Raw genomic sequence first — 13,992 nt, 5'->3', positions numbered from 1 at the left:
ATACACACATTTACAAAGGCCCTTTGTGGACAGGATTAATTTCTCAGGGGGTCCTGGGGTAATTTATTTCTTTTACAGGGGGGTCCTCTGTGATTTTATTCTCGTCTGGAATGACCATGTGCATGTTTTTTCTCAGGCCTATGCTGAAAAATTTACAGGCTGAATTACCTACTGATTTTCACTGAACTCTGTGGTTCTCCAGTAATTTTAGTCCCGTCCAGACGCATATCTCTGAGTTTCATCACCTTGCGTTTAATAAAATAGCTATTTGTCCACTGCTACACACCGTAATTCACTTTCCACAGAGATCTACGTAAACACAACAGAGAGTGGAAATGGAGGAGCTACTAAACGTGATGACATGTGACCGAGAAAGCCAAAAAACTCACTGTTCCAATGCAAGAGTTTTATCACTCTTGCATTGGTAGAAGTGAGAAACATTTTTCACAAACGGATATGGCTAAAGAAATAATTCCACCAATAATGAAGTGTTGTTTAGTAGGTTACCAGGAATAAATAGGAATAAATGATTAAATGAAGTGTAGACTGATATTGGAAACCCTCGGTCAAATTTTTTGAGCTACACAGAAGTGTGTAACACATGTGTAGCTCAGCACACATCAGGGGTCTCCATATGAAGTTGTAGAGGTTCCTAATGGTGTGCTATGATAATCCATCCTATAAAGCTCCAATATTTTTACACAGTACCTATAGATTTTGTGGAATGTTGGAAAACAGGGGTGTCGCCAGGTTTTCCTTCTAATTCAGCAGGTCTTGCCACAACCTGTAAAGCTATGCTAAGTTAAGTAAACATATCTGTAATTCTTTAAAATATATATATTTTAAAGTCAAACGAGTGCTGGATGTTAATCTACACAGATTTTTCTCCTGACAATTGTTTATTTGGGTGAGTAAAGCACTTCTGTTTATTTACAGTAAGCTTAGATTTCCAGATTTTCACTAACCACTAGCGCTAATCGTGGTTAGCGGCTAATGCCGCCCAACAGCTCTACACTGAGGAACCCTGAGTGTTCCGGTAAACCAGGCCGATATTAGCTAGCAATTTGTCCCACGTAGCTTGTTTTAACACAGTAAACATGCAGACTGCAGTCCGATATACTCTCCTCTAAGGCTAAGCAGTGCCAGCCTGGGTTAGCAGAAGGCTACAGGCCGATTATACTAACCTCTGAACGGCAAAAATGCTAGCACTTAGCGCAGTTAGTGGCTAATGCTAACTAAACTTAATCTCCTCTATAACGCAGTACTTTAGCGGAGTGGCTTTACTGCTCCTTACAACCTGACCATTTTTGGGAAAATTAAAGTGCTCTTATAGTGCGAAAAATATGGCAATGTTATCCAAGTGCCTGTAATGAAGACCTTTGGTCTTTGATAATTTTCATCTGTCCAAAAATCTCCAGCAATATGTATTTTATGTACAGTTTAAAACATATATCTAGGCAACATAACAGAGCACAGTCCAGCACTGGTCTCTCGTGACGTTATGAGGTTTATATTAGCAGCATGGTGGTTGTACTATTTCCGGAGCTGAAGAATGTGAGCCATGGTGACATCGTAAGAGAATAAGACACATTTAGTGCTGCAAGACTTGCTTCCAAAGCCCAGAAAGGTTGCCGAGTGAAGCAGTGTCAGATGAAATCAGCAGAGCAAACTTTGGTAACACAGAAGTGTACAGAAAGAATTTTAGTCATGTTTATTCCTACTGTCACTCAAGTGCAAGTCTCTTCACTGGATATCCTGGGGCAGATCCGTCTAAAGGACTGCTGATTTTAGCTCTGCGTGTATCCGGCTGAGTAAGAGCCTAAGCGTTTTTGTCGGATCCTCACGTGAACAGTCTCAGGACGCAAAACAAAACCTACTTTAAACCTTTTACTTTGCTGGCATGTCCGTACCTTTGAGTGCATGGGGGTTTGGCATTGCCTGCCCTTAACAAAAGCTTACAAATATTCAACAAGCCTTGACATGTTTGCCCCAGCTGTATAGCGTCATGGCATATCTATTTAAATCTACAGGGGAAATGGTGGTCTTTATTATGCTGGTGCTGGCACACAATTTAAAATACAACCTCAGTTCCTTAAACAGTTGTGTAAAATGTCTGTAAATGTTAATGAAAACAGTATGCAATGAATTGCAAATCTTATTGACATTTTTTTAACAATGGCCATTGCTTTTCTCTGCATGATGCATATTTAACTTGCATTTGTGGATTGCATGGTAACCTGTACTATAATAAAATAGTTTCTGGGGGTGTTCCTACAAACTCAGGTGCCTGAGGGCCTAAAAAGCACCAGCATCCTGTATCAGCAACCTTGTCCATTACACACAAAGATTTTTTCCAGATTGTCTAAATCTTTTGATGTCATTGTGTTCTGCAGGGTTCGTACGGTCATGAAAAACCTAAAAAAATCATGGAATTTTACAATAGAAATTTCCAGGCCTGGATAAGTTGGAAAAATCTAAATACCCAGAAACTTGTGAAAAAGTCAAGGAATTTTGCAATCTACAAATATGTGCGTTTTTTTTATCTATCAACAGAAAAAAAGCTATTTTGAGCTAACAAATACATCAGTTCTAAATTTAACCCTACAAGATGGAGCTTTTAAGATTTGAGGCCTACTATCCATGTCTGTACTAATGATTTAACAATCGTATGGTCATGAAAATTTGCCTTTAAGGCATGGACAAGTAATGGAATAGTCATGGAAATTATTGGTTAAAACTGTATGAACCCTGATTCTGTTTTTATTAACATTGATTTTTGCCTAATGTCCCAACTTTTTGGAATTAGGCTTGTCCGTTAATGGCTAAGCATCTATAATATGATTTGATTTATACTGTTTGATTGTAAAATTGTGAATTTGCTGATATTTTTCGTGTACAGAACTTAAAAAAAAAAACATTGACCATCAAGGATATTTTCTTCTTTTGTTGCTTTTATCATGGTCATGGTCAATATAATTCAAAATAATACCCAGAATTTCAGTAACAGTACATTTTTAGCTTGTTTTTTTCCCCATTCAAAGTAACTGAACTAATTAAACAGAGGTCTAGACAGTTGGTACTTGTAGTCTCATAGTGATAAGTGCAGTGAATGTGTCTCAAGTGATTGTAGTATAAAGACACGGGTCTGGAAGATCCAGTAACTGGTTATCATTATTTCTGGCTAGGAATACACCATAAAGATAAAATAACTCTTTACACAACCCATTATATTATTCCATGATTCAGTTTATGAATGCAGTAAAATGAGGAAATATCCTCAATTTACTGCATACATTTCATAGACACTGTACTTATCTAATGTACTTATGCATGATGATGTTCTAACTGTTGTTTGATATATATATATATATATATTTTTTTTTTTTACCCTTAGGCAAAGTTGGATCTTGGCTCTGGAGAGCGGATTCTACACTCAGACAGAGGGAACCCGCTGAATGATTTGGCTTGGCACACAGTAGATCTTGCCCATGACCGCTACAATGTCAGCCTGACTGTGGACAAACATTTTCAGATTAGCGAGAGACTACCAGCCCCTCAACAAGAGCTCAATATCAAGGATGGTCTTTATGTTGGAGGAACAGGAGGACTGGATAAGGTCTATCTCCCTAGTGATCTCACTGGCTTCCGAGGTTGCCTTGATGAGGTCTTATTTAACGAACACAACCTCCTGTCATCACTAAGGCCCTATTCTGGGTTAAAGAATGTCTATGAAGTTTCCCTTGGTTGCAGTCCTCAGTTCTTTGCTAATGAGGAGGATCCGATCAGCTTTTTCAGCTCCAGGGCGTACGTCTCCCTGCCTCCTTGGTCGGCACAGCAGGAGTGGACTCTTGAATGCTCTCTGCATACCTCAGCTCAAGAGGGAATCATTATGTACAATTCTGCTAGACAGGGGGACTTTGTTAGTGTGGAAATTCAAGAAGGTTTACTGGTTGCTGCGGTGGGCAGAGATGGGATAAAAACAGAACTCCGCTCCCTGACATTCATCAACGACAAGCGGTGGCACTCTGTCAAACTTTACTTTACTTCCAAAAGTTTGCAACTCACCATCGATGGGGAAAATGTGAAGTCCATCATCAGCTCCAGATCAAAAACCCTACAGCTAAAAGGCTATCTTTTCCTTGGGGGAGTTGACGACAGCACTCGCTCAGAGGTCAGAAAGGTGGGCTTGTCTTCAGTTGCTGGGAAGCGCATTAAAGGTGGCTCCTTCAAAGGATGCTTCAAAGACATCAAGGTCAATGGTGTTCCAACAGGGCTTCCAAATGCTGTTGTAACCAAAGACATCTCTGTTGGTTGTGAACCAGAGAAGGAACCTCCTGAGATTGCCACAACCCTGAGCCCAACGACTGTGCCACAAACCCTTGTTGGCTCCTTCACTGAATTGCCACCTCTAGATGTGTCCACTCTCGCAAAGGGTCTTGTCAAGAAGTATGGACAGAACTTCCTACAGCTGAGGAATCTTGTTGTTCCAGAGGGTGGTCGTGCATCCCTGGATTCTAAACATATCAAAGTCAACTTGGAATTCAAGAAGCTTGGCATTCGACAGTCCCAGATCATGTTCAGAATCGAAGAGCAGCCAGTGCACGGTCAGCTCAGGTTTGATGTAGATCCAGAGCAAGAAGAGAACACATTCAGTATGCTGGATCTGTGGCACAGCAGAGTGATGTACATTCATGGAGGCTCTGAAGATCCACGGGACTACTTCATGTTCTCGGTCTTCTCCAACAGCAGAAAAGAGACACCAAGCTATCTCAAAGGACACAAGTTGTACCGATTTAACGTCACGGTGACCCCAACCAACGATGCTCCTGAATTGAGCCTACCTGAAGGAAATCTCTTCATTCTGCTTGAAAATTCTAAGAAAAAAGTCACCACAGATGTCCTGAAAGCCAAGGATGTTGACAGCAACTTATCAGACTTGGTCTATTATGTTTTAGGAAATCTCAATGCTGATGCTGGCTTTCTGGAAAATGAGGATAACCCTGGTCATGCTATAGCTTCCTTTCCTCATTCAGCCCTGGAGGATGGAAAAATAAACTATGTCCATACTGGAGTGAGAAACTCCAGGATAGTGTTGAGAGTTAGCGATGGAGAGAAGGTTAGCAATACTGTGGTTCTTCGAATTATGGCCATTGCATTGGAACACAGCATTGTGAACAATACAGGACTGGAAGTCACTCAAGGCGAAATGGCTCTAATAGGAACCACACAATTAGCAGTACGGACTAACGCAGTGAAACAAGTCGTGGAAATTCGTTATGACGTCATCGAGCCAGCAAGATTTGGTGAGCTTCAGAGGCTTCATTCAAGTGGAGAATGGAAGTTCACCAATTCTTTCTCACAGAGAGTTCTAGAGAAGGATCGATTGAGGTATTTGAGCACCTTTGAGGGAGTTCAGTCAGGTAACGTCACTGATCGCTTCAAGTGTAAAGTTACAATTGGTGCAGCAGCAACAACAGAGCAACTTGAGTTTGCAATAAAAATCAAATGGGTAAATTATACAGTAGAGAGAAATGAAATGATTGAGATGGACAAGATTAGGAGAGTGGCAATAGACTCGCAACATCTCTATGCAACAGCACAAGGTGTGATCCTAGCGGAGGATGAGCTTTATTTTAGGATAATGACTTTAACAGAGAAAGGAATGATTTTGCTCAATAATGAGAAGTTACAGGAAAATTCAACATTCAGTCAAATGGATATCACAAATTTGAAAGTGGAGTATCAACTCGTAGACAGGCCATACAAGGACACAAGTGACCAGTTCGAATTCCAGGTCTTCTCCAGACATGCTCATTCTGCCAGACATGTTTTTAAAATAAGCATCAAGGCAGACGTCAACAGCATTTACATAAGAAACAAGGGACTTTCCATTCTCGAAGGTGAGAGCAAACTCATCATAAAAGATGACTTGTTTGCTGAGAGTTTAGTCACGAAGGAGATGTACTACAGCGTCACGAAGAGCCCAAAACATGGCAAACTTGCTCGAATCAACCTCTCAAACTCAACCAAGGATTACGACAGACTAGTCTCTTTCACCTCTCAGGATATCCTAGAGGAACGCCTTATGTACGTTCATGATGGTAGCGAAACGACCCAAGATCAGTTCACATTTATAGCTTCTATTAGCCCAACACAAGTCAAGACATCTGTGATTGACGATGAAGAGGTTGGGTCTAAAGAAGGCGTGTTCAACATCTCCATACAGTTGGTAAACGACGAAAAGCCTGTTCGCGTTGTGGATAAGGTTTTCCACGTTGTCAGAGATGGTCAGAGATTGTTGACCCTGGATGACTTGTGCTACCATGATGCTGACTCCAACTTCAGTGATGGGCAGCTTGTCTACACCCGCCGTGGCATCCCAATGGGGGATCTGGTGCTCGTCAATGACACTTCTCACAAGCTCTACCAGTTCACTCAAGAGGATCTAGAGCAGAAACGAGTGTTGTTCATTCATCGAGGTGTGAGCTCTGGCCGCTTTGTGCTGTTCGTTTCAGATGGAAAGCACTACGTCTCTTCTCTGTTGGATATCATCGCCCAGGACCCTTACCTAAGGATCGACAATAACACAGGCTTGTTGGTCCAGAAAGGGCTGGCCAAGACTTTCAGCCCGGCCAATCTGAGTGTGGTTACAAATTTGGATATCAGAGAAGACAGTGAAGTTACATTCAAGGTCAAAGATGCACCTCAACATGGTGGCCTATTTTTAAAAGATGAGAAAGTTGAATCCTTCTCCCAGCTTGATCTAAAGAGCGGCTTGCTTTCTTATCGCCATGATAACAGCAAGAATTTGGCTGACTTTTTCACCATCACAGCAAAAGCTAAAGGCTTGCGCCTGGATGCCAGAGTCAGCGTGAAAGTGTACTTGGAAAGCCATCAAAAGCCACCTGTTATCCTTCAAAACAAAACTCTGTTTGTAGAGGAGGGCAAACCTGTGAAGATTCAACGGAGTAAACTTGAGGTAAATTACTATAACCAAACAGTCATTGTCTTTTATTTAGCCCATAACAGTGTGTGTTCTGCCATTTTAGTGCTCTTTTATGTTTTGAAGAGGGGTTCCCCACCTTGTGCCACTCTGAACCCAAACCAAATATTTCTGCTGCCTGTGTAAAAATGTAATTAATCATTTAAAATGTAAAGTATCTAGGTTGTTTAGTAATCTCTAAGCTCTCACTTGAACTATGTTTATATATATATATATATATATATATATATATATATATATATATATATATATATATATATATACACACAATCATATCATATGAGTATATATGTAGATAAACTGTAGTCCATCCTTTTCCTTTATACTTTATGAACCTTGTTTTATCTTGTTTTTCAATGATTAAGACCCCACAGGACCACACCAGACAGAGCAGGTATTAATTGGGTGGAGGGTCATTTTGAGCACTGTAGTGATACTGGTTTGTGGTTTGTGTGCTGATGTGTGTTAGGCTGGTACGAGTGGAATTAGACACAGCAGTGCTGCTGGAGTTTTTAAACACTGTTCACTCACTGTCAACTGTATTAAACACTCCAATCTAACTGCTTCAGCATGTAGATGTAAAGTCTGGAAAAGAAGTCTGAAATCTGTTTCTCCACAGTTTGTGTTGGTCATCGTCTAGTTCTTAATTAGTGCCCACAGGACACTGCCTACAGGACGCTGTTGGCTGGGTATTTCTGGTTGGTTAACTATTTTTCTCAGTCCAACAGAGCCAGAGAGGTGTTGAAAAACTCCAGCAGCACTGCTGTGTCTGATTCACTTATTCACTGTGCCTGAACACAACACACACCAAGGCCCAATCCCATTCCTCTACAGTTTTGGAAAAAATTACAAAGCCACTTTAGTTTCTGAATTTTAGTTTCTCAGATTTTGCTATTTATAGGTATATGTTTGAGTAAAATTAACATTAACGTTTTATTCTATAAACTACAGACAACATTTCTGCCAAATTCCAAATAAAAATATTTTCATTTATTTGCAGAAATAAAAAAAAAGATGCAGAGCTTTCAGACCTCAAATAATGCAAAGAAAACAAGTTCATATTCACAAAGTTTTTAAGAGTTCAGAAATCAATATTTGGTGGAATAACCCTGTTTTTAATCACAGTTTTCATGTATCTTGGCATGTTCTCCTCCACCAGTCTTACACACTGCTTTTGGATAACTTTATGCCACGTCTGGTGCAAAAATTCAAGCAGGTCAGCTTGGTTTGATAGCTTGTGATCATTCATCTTCCTCTTTATTATATTCCAGATTTTTTCAATTTGGTGAAATCAAAGAAATTCATTATTTTTACGTGGTCTTTTTTCTTTCTTTCTTTTTTTCAGAGCTGTATATGAAGCTAACATTTTAGTTGGGCAGTTTGGATTCTTACACTGTAACATGTTTTTATGTTCCAGGTCACTCATGAAGCTAATTTACCTTCAGAAATCGTCTTCACTGTTAAAGTTGCCCCTGCGTATGGATACCTGCGTGGTGTGGTTGACGACCAGTACCGGGGCACTGAGGAGAAACCTTTGATGAACTTTACCCAACAGGACATCAACGACGGAGCCCTCCAGTACGTACAGACAACCCCAGACCAGGTCAACGACTCTTTGCTTCTGGATGCCAGTAATGGAGTTGCAGACGTCAGTGATATCACTCTGTCTGTGGATATCATCCCTCGCTTCATTCCTGTTAAGGTCTCAAACATCACTCTTAAAGAAGGAGCTTCTAAAGCACTCACAGAGAAGACCATCAGAGTCAGTAATCAACATTTCACAGGGCTGCATTTTGTGTACTACGTCTCAGAGGGACCCATGCATGGTCGCATTGAGAATTCCCGTTTCCCAGGGATACCCACCACATACTTTACCCGGAAACAGGTAAGGTAATCTTTAGGTGAACTTCTAGAGGCATGAAAGGAAAAGGAGGAGGAGGAGGGCTGAAAAAAAAAATAACTTCAGTTACATCCGTACATTATATTAGTGTTATACTGAAGTTGCTCTGGATTAAACGTGTAATTATTGCCAGACTGTTGCAGATTCAACATTACAATTACTTTGAATACAGAGCTCATAATAGATCAACCATCTTTCTAACAGTAGTTATACATTGCACTGTTCAGTCACAGAAAGTTAAGTATTGCCCAATGAGTCAAGCATTCTGTATTTAAAGTAAGTGTCTGTAAATACTCTACACAGCAAAGAGGAACGAAAATACATCCCTGAGTCAGAGAAGATTATGGGACAGTATGTAAAAATGTAGTGTTCATTACAATTCCTTTGACTTTGAATTGATTGCAGATTGTATGAGCACAAGATACTTTCTGTTTTATCTGCTTAACTTAATTTAATTTATTGAAAAACATTCATTTCTATTTTATGCTTGCAACACATTCCAAAAAACGTTGAGAGGCAAACAAGGGCTAGTAAAGGATTAAAATCAAATATATGTATAAGATCAAATAAAAAACACATATGGGCCATTCTATTGAATGGGTGCCATTTGCATGTTGTAACTCTTCCAACCTAAACATATTTTTTTATTTTTTTTTTTCAACTCTGAATCTAATAACACATTTATTTAACTATTCAAAACATGTACTGGTCAAACTCAGGCAGCTTTACTTAAGTTTTTACAATATTTCTAATTCAAAGATGGTTACAAACTCACGTGACATTTAAAAAGCATGTTTAAAAGCAAGACACCATTTCTGGACTTCATGTTGATGCTACTTGCATACTCTCCCTATTTTGGTGTATTTATCTTGATATCTATTTTATTTAATTATTTTTTAGTTGATCTTATATGTGTCTCATTTATCAATTGCTCTAGGGTGTAACTGGACCGTGTGAATACATTTTTTGTTGCACCTCATGTACCACATGTGATTGAATGACAACAAAGTGTCCTTGAATCCTTAATTGCAGATTCATAAAGCTTGATATTTCAAACCGATACTTGCTGATATACAGTATTTACTCTATGCTGGAAAAGGACCAAGCGACACTTGCTGCACTTCTTTATAATAATGTCATATATAATACTTTATAATAAGTGCATTTCTTTTTTATAGTTAGTTTCAATAGATTGTTTTATTTAACCTGTTTATTTAAAAACGAGGGGTTAAAGCTGTGCTCGGTCTTTGTAAACTAGCTAAACAGCTCTGGACAAAATTGAGACCACTTCAGTTTCTGATTCAGTTTTTCTGATTTTGCTATTTATAGGTTTATGTTTGAGTAAAATTAACACTGTTGTTTTATTCTATAAACAACAGACAACATTTCTCCCAAATTCTAAATAAAAATATTGTCATTTAGAGCATTTATTTGCAGAAAATGAGAAATGGCTGAAATAACAAAGAAGATGAAGATGCAGAGCTTTCAGACCTAATAATGCAAACAAAACAATTTCATATATGTAAAGTAATAACCTTGGATTTTCACCAGTCTTACTTTTGGATGATATTATGTCACTCCTGGTGCAAAAATTCAAGCAGTTCAGCTTGGTTTGATAGCTTGTGATCGTCCATCTTCCTTTTAAATATATTTCAGAGATTTTCTATTTGTTTTTCCAGAGCTGTAAATGTGTAATCCAAAAATGTTTAAAATCATTTCTCGCTTGAAGTTTGCATACATTAAAACTAAATTATAAGGCAAATACATGTTACATTTGTTTCTAAAGTTATACCAGGGTGTCTAGTCTCTCTCATACACATTTATTTAATGTGTAATCAGCTTAAGCATTGGTCCTAAATCCTTTGTAGCATGTTGCAGGTCGGAAATGCAAGAATGGATGTATATGAACAAATGAAATTAAGTAGAGCAGACAAAACATGAACTATTTAGGGGTTATACTGTCTGCAAATTTCTTTGCATATTTTTCTTTGCATCATAGCAAAAATACAGCAGGAATTGCCGTGTTTATTATTATATTACATGTACCTCCCTCTCTTATTTGCTTTGTTGTTTCTAACACAGGTGGAGCAGGAGTTTATCTACTATGTTCACGACAACTCTGAGACACTAGAAGACCACTTCACTGTAATAGCGAATGACACAGAACTACAAAAATACAGCACCCCCAGAACAGTGTACATCCAAATCATACCCACCAATGACGAACCTCCAGTTATTACAGCCAACAAGGTCCTCAGGGTGAGTGCACTATATTTATATATACATTTCTTTTTTTACTGGTTCATGAAGGTCACTCAGGGCTTTTAAGTGCTGTGTGTTTTAATGTGGTAGGCAGGGCTTGACAGAGTGGATATTTATAGTGTTTATTTGACTTATTAATTTTTACTAACACACAGGGTTTGGTAGGGTTTGACTGTAACTTCTTTACCATGATGTTATCCACATTACAGGTCAGAAAGCTAGTAATACAGAAACAGATGTGTTGACCATCAGTAATGAAGAGCAGGCCAGTAATTTGAGCTGCTTGTATGTTTTTAACACCAAATAATTGTTCTAATTATGGTAAATGACCCTAATTTGAGGAGCACTTAGAAGGGATGTGCAGCTCACTGTCCCAAATGCTTGACATTCCTCAGGGCATTCCACCTGGCAAGTTCATTAATCTAAATACATAAATCTAAGGATTGTCCTGCAAGAAATGCACATTTACTTTGAAGAAAAAAAACAGGATAGGGAATAAACATGTTAATTATATGACCACAGACTAAAGCGCTACAAGGTTCTCTAAAGGCCCAATCCCATTTTCACCCCTTAGCCCTATACCACTCAGTCCTACCCCTCCGTTTTGTCTGTGCACACTTAATGGAAGGGTGTCCTGATTCTGGTTAGGCTGAAGGGTTAGGGGAAAAGTGTTCGAGCTACATGAACCTTCAAACTGAGAATTTTAGAGGCACACTCCAAACCAATATATCACCATAGTTTAATGTGTAGTTTTAATATTTTATGGCCCTTTCCTCATAACAAGCATACAAAAACCGCTAATAGTTTGTCTCAGTAGCTAGCTAGCTAGCTAACTTTCCTGTTCCACCCATAAAAATGTGCGATAGGTGGCTGAGGCTGCAATATTTAAGGTGACATGGACAATAATGATTAATTGCTGCACCACCGGCCTCCTTTCTGAAGCCATATGGCTCCCAAAAGTTCACTAGTTGAACAGCAGCTAGCACTCCACTGCTATAGGTTTTATACAGCTCTGAAAAAAAATAAGAGAACACAAATGATGAATTTCCTTAATTTTACCAAATTGAATCTCTGGACTATAATCAAGAGGAAGATGGATGATCACAAGCCATCAAACCAAGCTGAACTGCTTGCATTTTTGTATATTTGCCGGAGTGTAAAGCATAAAGTTATACAAAAGCAGTGTGTAAGACTGGTGGAGGAGAACATGCCAAGAAGCATGAAATCTGTGATTAAAAACCAGCGTTATTTCACCTAATATTGATTTCTGAACTCTTAAAACTTTATGAATATTAACCTGTTTTATTAGTTGCATTATTTGAGGTCTGAAAGCTCTGCATCTTTTTTGTTATTTCAGCCATTTCTTATTCTCTGCAAATAAATGCTCTAAATGACAATATTTTTATTTTTAATTTGGAAGAAATGTTAATTCAAATGTTACTCAAACATCTACCTGTAAATAGTTAAATCAGAGAAACTCATTCAGAAACTGGAGTGGTCTGTTATTTTTTTTAGAGCTGTATCTGAATATCGGGTGCTTGAAGGGTTGTCCCAATTCGTACGGGGAGGACTTCACCTCTTGCCCTTTGTAACTCTGTTGTACGGGGAAGGGTTACACTTGAAAACAGTAGGGATAGGGGTACAAAAGAGATTTGAGATTGGGCCTAAAATAAACTACATGCACGTGTTTTAAGTGTCCACCAGGGGGCTCAATACAATTACTTTTGAAAAAAAAAAACAGGCTTGCTTATGGGCTTAATAGCAGCAAGGTTTACAAAGTTCCAGCAGATCTCTCCATAAGAACGCATGGATAAAAAAGAAAAAGGCATAAATGATTATAATTCACATTTTAAATATAATGTAACAGATTTCAAATAATTTATTTTTATTTTTTTGTTTAGGTAGTATGGTGATAAAATGTTATTAACGATAAATGATTGCTAATTAATAATTAATTAGGCAGCGAGTGAACAGTCAGTTGTTGAAGTTTACTTTGTCTTATTGTGATGGATAGATGACCGGATCAGAACATCTCAGAGTCATCAATTCAAGACACCACAAACGGTTTTATCAGTGTTGTAAAATGGCACTAATATTCTTTATTACTATTATTTAAATAATAATCTGTTAATGTTACAGCCTTACGATGTAGGCAGATGTACACAATATTAGGCAGGTGGGTTTTATTTTAAGGCTGTTTTACACTGCGTTGTAAAGCACTCTGCTTTATAATTTGCTTTATGTGCAGTTCCATTCAAAAGTTCGGACACACCCCTTCTCATTCAATTTTTTGGGCACTTTTGGATACTTTAAATAAGGGTCAATTAGCTTCTTATGCTGAATCAAGCCTTTAAAAGATGACACGCTTAAATTAAGTCAATTTTAGTGTTTTTTTTTTCTTCTTCTTCCATTAATAGAAAAAAGTTCTTTATGGAGCCAAAAGCATATTTTCAGTGTCATCTGCAAAGAGTCATTTTTAAAACCTTTATTTTTAAGCATGCCTCCTCAAATAACAAACTGGATGAATCAGTTCACGGACACTGACTGAGGTTTCCATTTTAGTCTATGGAAATGATGTTCTGAGTAACAATAGCTTTGTTCTTCTCTCTTGACTTCAGTAACTCGTGACACATTGAGTAGATAAATGCACAGACCACCGAAACCTGCTGAAGTGTGTATTGTGAGTCAGATGAACAGGATGTTGTGACTTCCTGCAATCGTGAACTTCAGTAGATTTTTTTTTTGTAATTTGCAGGTTTTTCCTGCTTTTTCATGATGTATTACTTCTATCCCCATTGTGTAACACCAATCCCAGTGTGGAATTATG

General features: G+C 38.3%; 1 protein-coding gene across 1 annotated transcript in view; it reads left to right on the top strand.

The window, feature by feature from the left end:
• The window catches only part of cspg4ba (chondroitin sulfate proteoglycan 4ba), a 37,159-nt gene that overhangs the window by 6,493 nt on the left and 16,674 nt on the right, over nt 1-13,992 (top strand). The window contains exons 3-5 of the mRNA XM_007250480.4: nt 3,395-6,979; nt 8,421-8,888; nt 10,986-11,162. Coding sequence (XP_007250542.3) covers nt 3,395-6,979; nt 8,421-8,888; nt 10,986-11,162 — 4,230 coding nt within the window. The remainder of the gene's footprint in view (nt 1-3,394; nt 6,980-8,420; nt 8,889-10,985; nt 11,163-13,992) is intronic.

The sequence above is a fragment of the Astyanax mexicanus genome, chromosome 22, assembly GCF_023375975.1.
Source record: "Astyanax mexicanus isolate ESR-SI-001 chromosome 22, AstMex3_surface, whole genome shotgun sequence".
NCBI lineage: Eukaryota > Metazoa > Chordata > Actinopteri > Characiformes > Acestrorhamphidae > Astyanax > Astyanax mexicanus.
The sequence above is the reverse complement of the archived record's forward strand: the minus strand, read 5'-3'. Positions and strand labels throughout refer to the sequence as shown.